Raw genomic sequence first — 12,892 nt, forward strand, 5'->3', positions numbered from 1 at the left:
GGCATTTTGCCACGGCTCATGGGAGCCTGGGGTCCGCTTGATAACTAATCCCAAGATTTGGCGTAGGCACTAGTTTTTACGAAAGCGACTGCCATCTGACCTTCCAACCCCGAGGGTAAACTAGGCCTTGTTAGGATTAGTCCGGTTTCCTCACGATGTTTTCCTTCACCGAAAAGCGACTGGTAAATATCAAATGATATTTCGTACATAAGTTCCGAAAAACTCATTGGTACGAGCCGGGGTTTGAACCCGCGACCTCCGGATTGCAAGTCGCACGCTCTTACCGCTAGGCCACCGCAGTTTCGAATTTAGCATTAATCTCCTTAAGCTTTAATAAGTACATTTTGATTAATGAGGTATTATAAATGGATTTGTGTGTCCAGGGCTAAAATATTAACCGACTTTAAAAAAGGATGACGTTCTATACGATGAAAAGGGTAATTTGTGAATTAATAAACCCAATAATGACGCAATAGTTTATTGTTTCACATCTCTTCATTTAAGTTGATACAAGGCATTCACAGTTTAGTTACTATCACTAACGCCGTAAGCAAAAACGTACTAAGTATGAAAGTTATCTACAATAATACTTTAGAAACCTTTCATAATAAATTTCAAACTTAAAAGGCATAGTTAGTCTAGTCAAAACGACAAAGCACAAAAGATATTTAGCATTTTTGTTGGCCGTACTCAATATATTTTTCATACGGCGGACTAACGCTACATTATATAATTTTGAGTGTAATATCTGTAAATTCATGTGATTTATGTAAGCGAATAATAACATCTATAATTTCTAAAGCCCAATGCAGATATTGGGCTAATCTCAACAAGTATATGATCAGTTATGTGTTAGAGAGAGCAAGCCTTATTTCGATCTCATTCTATCTTTTACCTGCATCCTGTAGCCTTATCGAGGGTAGACCAATATATATTTCGGGCTTTATGTATCAGGATTTGGTACTTGTAGCGTAAAAAAATCTATAATCCTATGCATTGATACCTCCTAATTCAACAGTAATTTTTGACATACGTTTTCACATAATTTAGGTTAAGCTAAGCTAAAACTTGTTAATGATTTGTGACGTGTAAGATGATGTTTAACTATGTATGTACCTATGTAAATTTTGGGTAAATAATAAAAATATACAGTAATACAAAAAAAAATATTAAAATTTACTTAAGGAGGGTAAATGTCAGAGAATCATTAAAACAACATGTATGTTCTAATAAATTAATAAAAAACAGTATAATACAGTGTGATTCAAATAGATACAATGATTTACAGTTATTACTCATGAATACCACGAATGTTTGTGTTTTTGTCAATCCGCACGTATAATATACAAAGAGATATTTTGTTCGTCATATTATTTATATACCAAATAACAATTGTTAATTCGTTTACAATAGGCGGGTCCACACAGAGCGAGCATACGCACGAGGCAATTTACCGAGGCACGTCTACACTGGCAGTTTTGCGCGCGAGGAAATTGCCTCGCACGTGTGCTCGCTCTGTGTGGCCCCGCATAATCGTATTATAAAGAAGTATTTAAAGCAAACCTGATACGAGTCACTTTAAACAATAAAACAAGCTTTTAACAACATTATTTATACATAAAAATACGAAAGGTAACACATTTAGCGGCAAAATTTACTTTAAGGCTTAAAGCCACGTGATAAAATACCATGTGACATTTCAGAAATGGGCCTTTGCAATCTACTGTGCTTTTTTGATACTCGAGAGTTCGGCCAAAAAAATCTACCCTGCCATTTGAGGTAACTGAGACTTCAGGCCGAGACAGGGAAGTGTGACTGCGGGTTAAATGTAACTGGCGTTCAGAATGTTTCCACACTGATTAGTGATTAGACTGATTATTGCGAGTTCATAAATTTGTCACTAAACGTAAGTGTATGAACTTGCAATAAACGCTAATCTAAAGAAATCAATATTCTCACTGTTGCTTATGCTTCCCAATATATTTACGAAAATATTATGTATGTAAGAAAAAATATTGACATGTTTAAATTGAATAGTGACATACACAATTATAATACAAGAAATAAAAATAAATTGGTGATTCCAAGATTCCGTTTAAATGGAGTAAATAATATGTCGTTTATGGGGAACAGTGTGCGCTTTTATAATAAGTTACCATGTAACTTAACGAAATTGTCAATGAATAAATTCAAGTCAATTGTGAAACGACAGCTTTTACAAAAAGCTTATTATACTTTTAAGGAATTCTTAGAAGATAAGGATGCATTTATGTGAAAATAGAATATATATATAGTTATAAGATGACATGTGAAAGTGCTAGCTTAAGCCTATTTACAGAATAAACGTTTTGATTTTGATTTTGAATCAATGTGTAAACCAAGGCGCGGTTTATTTTGGTTTTACGCTGGGACTTTATTGTAACCTAAATGAACCGGTTTATTCGACAAGCGACGAGACGGCCGTCCGGCTCGGTGGTTTGCCAGGTAAACAAAGACCCACATAGGAAGAAACCTGTTTTAATTGTACTAAACCAGCATATCTGACAAGAACTATGGAAATGTTCTCCTAAAAACCCGTTTAAAAATAACGGCTTTACGTACGGACTCGTAATTAAAAAGTTTCGCGCCAAGTCATGATAACAGTTTGGAAATTAAACCAGTTTCCGAGGATTGGTGTAAACAGGCCCCGAGGCTAGCCACATTTACCCCGCAGTCACGCTTAGCCGTATTGACCCTATGTTGCTTTGAAATGCTATATATAAAGCTATATAAATATACAATTTCAAAAATGGGTCTGCTACATCTAAACCGCTCTTTTAAAATGCAAGATACTTCTCAAATGGGTCAAAGTGATTGGGTTTAACCCTTAAACCATTTGACATTCCTTTCTAGTCATTCGATTTCGAACCATAATTCTCCTGTTGCCACTGTTCTTGTCATCCACGATTACGCAGATTTGTCAAATCTATCCTTTAATACGCACGCGTAAATGACACGATCCATATTGGCTTAAGGGTTAAAATGGCCTGCACAATCTACTCTAATATTTTGAAATGTAGCTTAATTTGCCTACTTTTATTCGCCCCTAGATATAAATTACTCGACCGTCTTGAAAGGCAGCGCGGTGAGTTCATCTGTGCCCGGCGACGCCGTGAAGTATGGGGAGACGTCTGATAGGTAGTTTCGGGGTATGAGGCCTATGAGGAGGGCGATCTTGGCTGCTATTGGTGCTTTCTCTTCGTCGTCTATTATCGTGTCCTGGTCTGGCATTACCTGGTGACAATAGATAAAAAACACATTTCAGAAAAATAATTTTTCATGTAAGCTTTTAAATATTATAGGACATAAATATTATAGGACATTATTACACAAATTGACTAAGTCCCACAGTAAGCTCAATAAGGCTTGTGTTGAGGGTACTTAGACAACGATATATATAATATATAAATATTTATAAATACTTAAATACATAGAAAACACCCATGACTCAGGAACAAATATCCATGCTCATCACACGAATAAATGCCCTTACCAGGATTTGAACCCGGGACCATCAGCTTCGTAGGCAGGGTCACTACCCACTAGGCCAAACCAGTCGTCAAAAAAAGCTTTTGTCGCTAACTGTACAATAGATTATAATTTTATGATAGATTATAAAATTCTAGCCTATTTATAGAATAAACATTTTGATTTTTCATTTCGACTCTCATAAATAATGGGAAATCTTGCAAGCTAAATTAAACCCACTTCCCATTATTCACAATGCAATATTGTGATGCCATCGAGCTGATCTGATGATGGAGACAGGAAGTGGCCTTAGGAACCCTGTGACAAAACAAAGCAACCTGTGTTTGGTTTAGAATATGGTCTCGCTGATTATTGGTTGCCGCCCGCTGTCGAAAGAAAACTACAGTCAGCGATAAAAAAAATCACAAATAGCTTATTGTATTTTTTATTTCTTAACCAGAAACATTACAAGTACTGAACGTCGACGAGGTTCGAATTCACCTTCCGATTTTTTTACCGATTTAAGGATAAATTCTTAAGATTAGATACCTTATCAGCAACATGTTTCTGGATGAGGCCGTCGCCTCCGACGTAGAATGTGGAGAAGCCGTCATACCATCTAAAACAAATTATTATAAACTTTAATGAAATAAATTACTTCACAAAACGTACGACATCACTTTATGGTCAGGCGCGTCCACACAACGAGCAGCCTCGTGAGGAAAATGCCGCGCAAAGCAGCTCGGTCGGTGTAGACGTGCCTCGCCCGAGGAAATGCGGCCGACGACCGTCTACACAGACCGAGCTGCTTCGCGCGGTATATTCCTCACGAGGCGGATCGTTCTGTATGGACCCGTTTTTTATCGGCAGTTAAACTCCATCACAAGTCGCGTTCGGAGAGAAAATGCACGAGTTTGAATGCAAGATTGAAGAGAACGAGTGATGGCAACTATAGGCAAGTGTTTTAGATGTTTTAATGACAAAACTTCCGTGTGAAAGAAAAAAGTTAAAAAACCTTTCCGCACTATCAAAAAAAAAAATCTTACATCATTTTGGAAAAGAGCTGATACTCTTCATACTGCTGGATCGATTTTTATTAAACATAGCTAAGAAACAACGCAAGGAAATTAGCTTTCACGTAAAAGAACCGCAACGAAATCGATCCATCCGTTTGAAAGCTACGATGCCATAGACAGACTGACAAGACGTTGGCATCAAACATATAACACCCTTCTTTTTGCGTTGGGGGTTAAAAATGCACGAGTTTGCAGTTTATGGTATTGCAGATGTTTTAATAACTTCCGTGAGACACACACATATTAAATATATTAAAACAAGTCATGTATTTTTAGTTGAATATAGCTCGACATGTTTGAATATTTTAGAAGTTACCTGAATTTAGCCCAGGGCCCTAAACTCTTTGGCCACGACTATGCCTGGGCTTCCTTTTCGGGTCAGGTCGTATTATCGTATGGAATTTGGCTCTCTGCAGGCCAGTGGCTGACTAGGGGGCCGTAGTTTGGAGCCATTTTGAGCCAGCCATTTTTCTCTGTCACCCTAATTACGTCTTAGTGAGAGTAAAAGAGAAAGATCCCCGCAATTTGCGAAGTTCGGTTTTCGCTGTACTCTGCTTTCGCTGGTTCTATCCCTATTTTAGACTTTTAGTAAAGTAAGCACGAAGAATTTTGTACATTGACCCGCCTTATTGTCCATCTCTATCGCACGTGCATAATTATTTTGCTGCCCCGCTCGCACAGTAGGATTAACCGCCGGTATCAGCGGGACAGCAATACAATTATGCGCGTGCGATAGAGAAAGAAACAGACGGGTCGGAAAGAATATACGAAATTCTCTGTGCTTAGCGTGCTTACTTTAGGTATAGTGACTTACAGCTCCTGATCAGCGAAGGCTTCCTTCATGTTCCACAGCTTGTACTTCCAGAACATGAAGAACACTTTGAACCCGGAGATGCCGCGCACACGCCACCTCATCCTGGACACATAGTATACGATTATGCCTCGCGCGTTCTAAGATAATAAATAAATAAATATTATTTTATATTTATTTATTATTTGACAACCGGTCTGGCCTAGTGGGTAGAGTGACCCTGCCTATGAAGCCGATGGTCCCGGATTCGAATCCCGGTAAGAGCATTTTGTTTGTGTGATTATTCGTTTATATTTATTTATTAAAGAACATTATTACATAAACTGATTAAGTCCCACAGAAACTCAATAAGGCTTGTATTAAATACATAAAAACACCCATGACTCAGAAACAAATATCCGTGCTTATCACACATAATAAATGCAATATTTGAACTAGGGATTGCAAACCGGATTGATTTTCAATCCGGCCGGATCCGGCTGGATTTTGGCCATAATCCGGCCGGATCCGGCCGGACCGGATCCGGTTTGGTATAGGGATATCTGAATTAATTAAATGACATATTTTTCTAGTTTTTTGCGTAATACGTATTCCTAAATCTATAATTTGAAGTTAATAAATAACTTCTTAACAATAAAATAACCCTTAGTAGTAAAAAGTGTGACCTTGTCAATATCACTTAAAAACCCAAATATGAAATCGGTCATTTATTATATATTCACAAGTGCTCAAATTTTCGTTTACAATTATAAATTTGATTAGTTTCCAAAGCCCGGTAATGGGATGTGGGGTGGGAATTTGAACTCTTTGAAATGACAAGTTTTCGTAACGGTTCCTTGATTGAATTCTTTGTAACGTTGACATCCATTCTAGTAAGAAAATAAGATATTTTACTATTAACCAAAATGATATTAAATTTTCCCTCATTTTTTGCCCAAGAAAGTAGTAGTCTGTATTAAAAAAAAATACCTTTTTTTTTATTTACAGAAAAGTATATTGGTCAAATTTTAGGGAATGGAACACGACTTACACGACACGACGATCTCATGTGAAAAATAATAGAGTGTAGAATTGAAATCCATCGCGGAAAGGGACTCCTTAAGAAAAGTTACATGGATCAAATAAAGAATTGGCTAGACGTAGAGTAGAGTAGCATGTACCATTAAGGAAATTGTATAAGATTGGATGAAATTGTAAATACAAAAGATTCTCTCTCAAATTTGAATAGAAAATAAACAATATTTTATCATATATATATATATATATATAAACTCGAAGTAAACTAAAGATTATCAATGTTATCATTTCATTTCATACATTCATTTTCAATACAAACTTACAATCTTATATTCATTCACACATGTAACACATTAATTAGCCCAGCTCTAGTCGGTTGAGTACTGCCGACTTAATCCTGCTCATTTGTTTACTTTTAATCTCCTATCACAACATTATGACACTCTTTCCTTCTCTTTAGCATAAATTACAAATGCTTTCCATGGCATCTCCATCGTTTAATTTTTCCTTCTATTACAGTATTTATGTAATCGTCGTATCGTGCCACCAACATGAAAGGCAACTTCTGTTCCCAGTCATCGTCATAATAAATATATTTTTATTTAACTAAATTTAAACGTTTTCATTCGTTTTATGCTCTGTTCAAGTTCATACCTCTCATCCGTCGCCTTTTCCTCATCTAAACAGCACAGTGCGTGCTGTATTTAGGCGTTTTTTTTATTTGACCGGATCCGGTCCGGATCCGGTGATTTTTACCGGATCCGGTAGCTCCTGAAAAGTGCCGGATCCGGCCGGATTACCGGATCCGCCGGACCGGATTGCAATCCCTAATTTGAACCCAGGACCATCGGCTTTATAAGCAGGATAACCAACTCACTATCCACTACTGGTCGTCAAGACTCAAATGATGATCCTTAGGGTGCCTTTCGACCAGAGATGTGCCATGCTTGCTATTCTGTAAATAAATAAATATTATAGGACATTATTACACAAATTGACTAAGTCCCACAGTAAGCTCAATAAGGCTTGTGTTGAGGGTACTTAGACAACGATATATATAATATATAAATATTTATAAATACTTAAATACATAGAAAACACCCATGACTCAGGAACAAATATCCATGCTCATCACACGAATAAATGCCCTTACCAGGATTTGAACCCGGGACCATCAGCTTCGTAGGCAGGGTCACTACCCACTAGGCCAAACCGCTCATCGAAATTCTATGTTTTCATACATTTGAAACGCAGCTCCAGCTGCAGCTACGTTTCAAATGTATCCTCCTAAGACCCTGAGTACAAATTTTTGTACATATTCCAAAATCTATTTTGAACTTTTATTATGTAACTAAGGGTTCCAAATTCAAAAACAAAAAAAATTGCTTCTGGGTCTCAGGAGGGTATGAAAACATAGCATAGCACATCTCTGGTCGAAAGGCACCCTTATGAGTTACATAATATTTCATATATATTTTCCATTCCAGACTAATTATAACATCTTTATTTCAAAAAATCTAGAGCTAATGATTACAAAAGTACAAGTAGGTATCAAATTGTCAGAAATATGTATAAACGACGCCCATGTTCATATTGGTATCATACATTAAGGTAGTGTATACATATTTTTGGCCCTTAATCCTGTCGATACTTAATATCTTATATTTAAATTCTGACTAACTGTTTTTGGTAGTAATTGATTATGGTTATGTTACAATTAAATTCTTATATTCTTATGTGTCATGTCTGGTGTATACTGTAAGTGACATTATAAAAATAAAATAAAATCTTGACTGTACCTGATGATGAAATAGGCACTTACTTGACAGTAGAGTCCTCCGGGTGCTGGGTGATCTTCATCACTTCGAAGCGCACGTACGCGAACTTGAGATGGCCCACGGTGCGCAGCAACGCGATTTGTTTCACATAATGTATTAGACCTCTGCAATTATAATTAATATTTCTTTTTAAGTGGAAAAATTACTGTCTTGGGTGAGACTTGAACTCACGGCCTCTGGATAGATACTCCAGTGCTCTGCCATCTGAGCCACCAAGACCTCATCCATAGGCAGCAAATTTTCCACCATATGGGTGGACACCAGGACCCTAGCGACATCTACCGTAAGAACGTTACACTTCTTAGACGGCTACCGGAGTTCCAAGGGTTCGAGCGCAGAGATGAGTACCTTTCATCCCTTGGTTAACAATCTACTATTTTATTATTTATTTGAAAACCTCTGTGATTTTAGGTTTTTAGGATTTCTAAGTTCTAGATGTTTAGTGAAACTTTATTTCTTTCTTTAAATCATAAGTACTTAGATAATGTTTTGTAATATATTTAGAAAAAAGTTAAAGGTACAGAGTACAGTCAATTTCATTTCCATACCATTTCGTACCTTAATCTCACAGTGACATTATCAAAGGTCACTAGGGACCTCATTATGGAAGGTAGAGTTAAGGAAGAGAATCTCCATATACCAAAAACTGTTCAGCAAAAAAACATAAATAGGTGGCGCTGCAATACCTAGAATACTTAAGAAAAAATCAAATCATAGACAGCGCACTTCACTCCGTCAATAACGCCTAGGTTCTTAGCTACTCTAGTGCTACTCTGGAGAGATTTGAAACTATTATTTATAGCTGACAGCTGGACACTTTTGCAACAGTTCTGCGTATGGAGATTCTGTTCCTTGCCTCTACCTTCCATAGACCTCATACTACTGTCACTGTGAGAAGGTACGGTCGAGGAAATTGATTCTTTGACAGTTTACGGTTCACTTTACATTGGACAGCTCTTAGCGTAAGTATGACAACCAGATTTACTTGAACCGCAAATTGCCAAAGAATAAATTTCCTCGACCGTACAAAATGAGACTAAAATTAAATTTCTTGACCATACTTTTACAAGTCTGTTTATCCTCCCAAGACTTACGGTCTCATAGGACTTATTAAGTTCAATGAAATTTAAATCATAGTAACAGTTGCATTTGTTTTCAATTTCCAACTCTATTTCCTACACATTAGATTCAAATTTCACTGTCAACCTTTGGATTTTCTCCGTTTATGGCTGGGCCTTAGGATAGGCTGGTTGAATACATACACAGTGGTCATTCCTCTGATGTTGTTGACAAAAATCAGATTGGGATGGTATATGGAGTAGTCCAGCGGCTTGATGAAGAGCTTGGGCATCTGCAAATACAGAGTTATGAATAGGACAGGTCAAAAATATCATCAAACCAATATTATTTGTATACTGATCCTCCGTGGTTAAAAGAAAATTATCATTCCATGAAAAAAAACATAATCCAGGCGTATTTTCCTCGCCCGAGTGCGCCGCCTCGGCCGAGGCACGTCTACACTGGCCATTTAGTGCGCGACGAAATTGCCTCGCTCTGTGTGAGGTTCACACATTGGGGGCCATGCATCAAACCACCCATGTATACTAAAATCTTATCCAGAATGTAAAAAACACTTGTCTAAAAATCGCATCAAAATCTATTTAGCCAAACGCGAGATAATCGCGGACAAACATACATAACTATATCCTTCTTTTTTTAGGCCGGTTTAATGCCTCAAATAGTAAAGTCTATGATCTGATCTAATTTCTGACACCAGCATGCATTACAATATAATATAAAGGTAAAAGCCATTTACGAAACTGAATATACATTAATGAATACTACAATATCAGTTATGACAACTGATGTTGCCTGCCTGCCTGATTATTAAATAAATAATTTAAAAAAGTACAACTTACAGTGTCCGACAACACATGGAAAACCTTGGCAAGCTGCTCCTCACTGGGCTTCCCTTCTCTGTCTTGCTCGGAGGGTGCGGGTGCTGGGGTGCCTCCCGTGCTGTACACGGCATTGTACTCGAAGGCGGAGAGACACGTTGGTTGCAGTGACTGGAGGACATTTCATTATATAAAATAATATTTTGCAAAATGACAAATAATATCCCATGGAGTGGTAGCCGGTCGGTTTCCGTTCGATTCATCATCATCATCTCAGCCATAAGATGTCCACTGCTGAACATAGGCCTCCCCCTTGGACCTCCACATGTACCGGTTGGAAGCGACCCACATCCAGCGTCTTCCGGCGACCTTAATAAGGTTCGATTACGTCATTTAAATTTCAAATTGAAATAAAATAAAAATTCCAACAACTTATAAACGTATGCCACGTGAAGAACCACACATAACCATACCACACATAAACCATTTTGTAGGTTTAAATTGACCAATCAAGCTTTTATGAGGTAGTTGTGAGTAAATTCTACTGAGGCCTGTCTACTTAGCAGTGGCATAGCTAGGCATATTTTTCATGTCACTATATGATGTTACTATAAATGGTGTATTGACTTGTAAAAGAGCACTTGAGGCCTACTTGCACAATATTTTTTTGTATTTGTATTACGCTTGACCCTCGCCATTTGAGTACTCGCGGGAGCCACCCCTTATTATCATGGAAATACACATAGAATGAAAAGGCCCTCGCAGATGCAACTTTGCTTACAGCTAGATTATGAAATGAAATAAAAATGGAATACATTTATTTCAGGCAACTAGAGGCCCATATATAAATAGCTTAACCCCTAAATGCATGATTTTTTATATAATTTCCTAATAAATGAATGTTGTATAGATTGTGGGAAAAATAAGGTAAAAAATCATAGTAATTTAAAAATATACATTTTCATCCAAATATATGATGTACATTTACATCATAATGCATTTAAGGGTTAAAACAATAATACATATTATAACAATATATTTTAAAACTAACACTACAAATCACATTATGGTTGCGATGCATTACGCAACCCCGCAGTGTCGGCTCCTTGACAAAACCGCTGAAACTAGACACCCTTCCGCCAAAACTCCTCCTTGTTGAAGGTCGCTAGACATTCAGTCAGAATGCTCACCACTAACAAATTAAAATTCGCATTGATTGATGACCATTCTAGCCTAGTGGGTGGTGACCGTAGCTATGAATCTGATGGTTCGGGGTTTAAATACTGGTAAGGGCATTTATTTGTGTGATGAGCATGGATATTTGTTACTAAGTCTTGGGTCTTTTCTACGTATTTATGTATTGATATATTATTTATATTGCTGTCTAAGTACCCTCAACACAAGCCTTGAGCTTACTGTGGGGCTTAGTCAATTTGTGTAATAATGTTCTATAATATTTTTTTTTTTTTTTATTTATTGTGTCGACATTCCAACTTTGCGACCCTCAGAACGAGTCTGGACTTATTATTAGATTAGTTCACACTATGCCACTGCTAGTTAGCAAGTGTTGGTAGAATGTATTGCAACATGTATTAATACTGTTACAGTTTATTTCATGCTAAATACATGGGACAAGAAATTGGTCATTAAATTAAAGAAAACCTAGATTGCATCATGTAAACAAGCTTTGTAATTGGATTTTGATAGAAATTTGATGCACTAGCTTGCTAAATCAATCTAGTGCATCAAATTTATATAAGAAAGTGTCTACTGTATGTATGTTAGTTATAAGATTTGGAAATGTTTGGATAAGATGTGTCCCACCGAGTTTCTTGCTGGTACCATATTGGGATACCCTCCTACAATTTAGGAGGGCTTTAAATCTTTTCAGATCAGAGGTGTAGGGTTAGAGCCGGGGTGTAGCTTCATTTGACATTCATAAGTGCAATGCATTATGCCTACTAGGAAAATAAACTATCTTATTGCATTAGAATAAAAAAACAACTAAATGAACTTACCTCTATATCTTCAAATTTAGATAAATCTATATTTCTAATACTATCATGAGTGTCATTAAAATCAAAAGGTAAGGTGTTCTCCACATAGTCATCCGACGTCAGCCCCAAAGACCGCACAGCTATGCCGTCTTTATAGCAGCTGAATCGGTTGTACACATCGCGGTCCGGCCGCTCCTCGCGGTAACCTCGAAGCGAAGTCGCCGTGGTCAATTCGTGAAGGTAAAGATTGTCTATGTTCGAGTCTACGGCACATCTTGACGGTGCTGGACAGCTCGAGATGCGCCGGCGATTAAGGAACTGCGAATTTGTGACACACACCCTCTAATTGAGTCAAAGGAATATATGGCACATGATGATAAAAATAACGTTGAAAAACACGTAATATACAATCTTTACATCATTTTTAAAGTAAATTATAGTTTATTGTTTAAATAAGAAAGTTATTTATAGGAAATTAATTGTAATATACTCACATCTTCTAGAAATTGTGCCCGCACGGGGATTTTTCTAGACAATCGGCTGGAATGATTTTTTGTGGAAACAATACCATTTATAGGTGAAATTTTGTGGGAAAACGTGCGCAAACATAGCGCCATTTTCACATTGATCGTTTATTCACTTACTAGCACAAGAAATTCGATAATTGTTCGAAAATGTGTCGTAGAAAAATCAGACATATCGCATAAACACATGACAGATGTTCTCTCTCTTTTTTTAATTATTGTAC

The 12,892-nt window shown here is 37.0% G+C and overlaps 1 protein-coding gene across 1 annotated transcript; it reads right to left on the bottom strand.

Annotated features, from left to right (window-relative positions):
- Positions 1–462: 462 nt before the first annotated feature.
- Positions 463–12,873, bottom strand: LOC133525660 (uncharacterized). Its single transcript, XM_061862001.1, has 8 exons — positions 12,639–12,873; positions 12,166–12,462; positions 10,169–10,318; positions 9,512–9,600; positions 8,234–8,353; positions 5,398–5,499; positions 4,057–4,126; positions 463–3,273 (listed from the first exon to the last, which is right to left on the bottom strand). The coding sequence occupies exons 1-8, from the start codon at positions 12,759–12,761 to the stop codon at positions 3,097–3,099; spliced, it is 1,128 nt and encodes a 375-aa protein (XP_061717985.1). The 5' UTR covers positions 12,762–12,873; the 3' UTR covers positions 463–3,096.
- Positions 12,874–12,892: the final 19 nt, after the last annotated feature.

The sequence above is a fragment of the Cydia pomonella genome, chromosome 1, assembly GCF_033807575.1.
Source record: "Cydia pomonella isolate Wapato2018A chromosome 1, ilCydPomo1, whole genome shotgun sequence".
Taxonomy (NCBI): Eukaryota; Metazoa; Arthropoda; class Insecta; order Lepidoptera; family Tortricidae; genus Cydia; species Cydia pomonella.

Excerpts from the sequence above, each read along its gene's own strand:
- LOC133525660 (XM_061862001.1), bottom strand. The coding sequence starts at position 12,761 with ATGGCGCTATGTTTGCGCACGTTTTCCCACAAAATTTCACCTATAAAT. Across the intron at positions 8,354-9,511 it reads ATCAGAGGAATGACCACTGT|AGGTCTAATACATTATGTGA; the intron begins GTATGTATTCAA and ends TTATAATTGCAG. Across the intron at positions 5,500-8,233 it reads CCGGAGGACTCTACTGTCAA|GATGAGGTGGCGTGTGCGCG; the intron begins GTAAGTGCCTAT and ends CTATGTGTCCAG.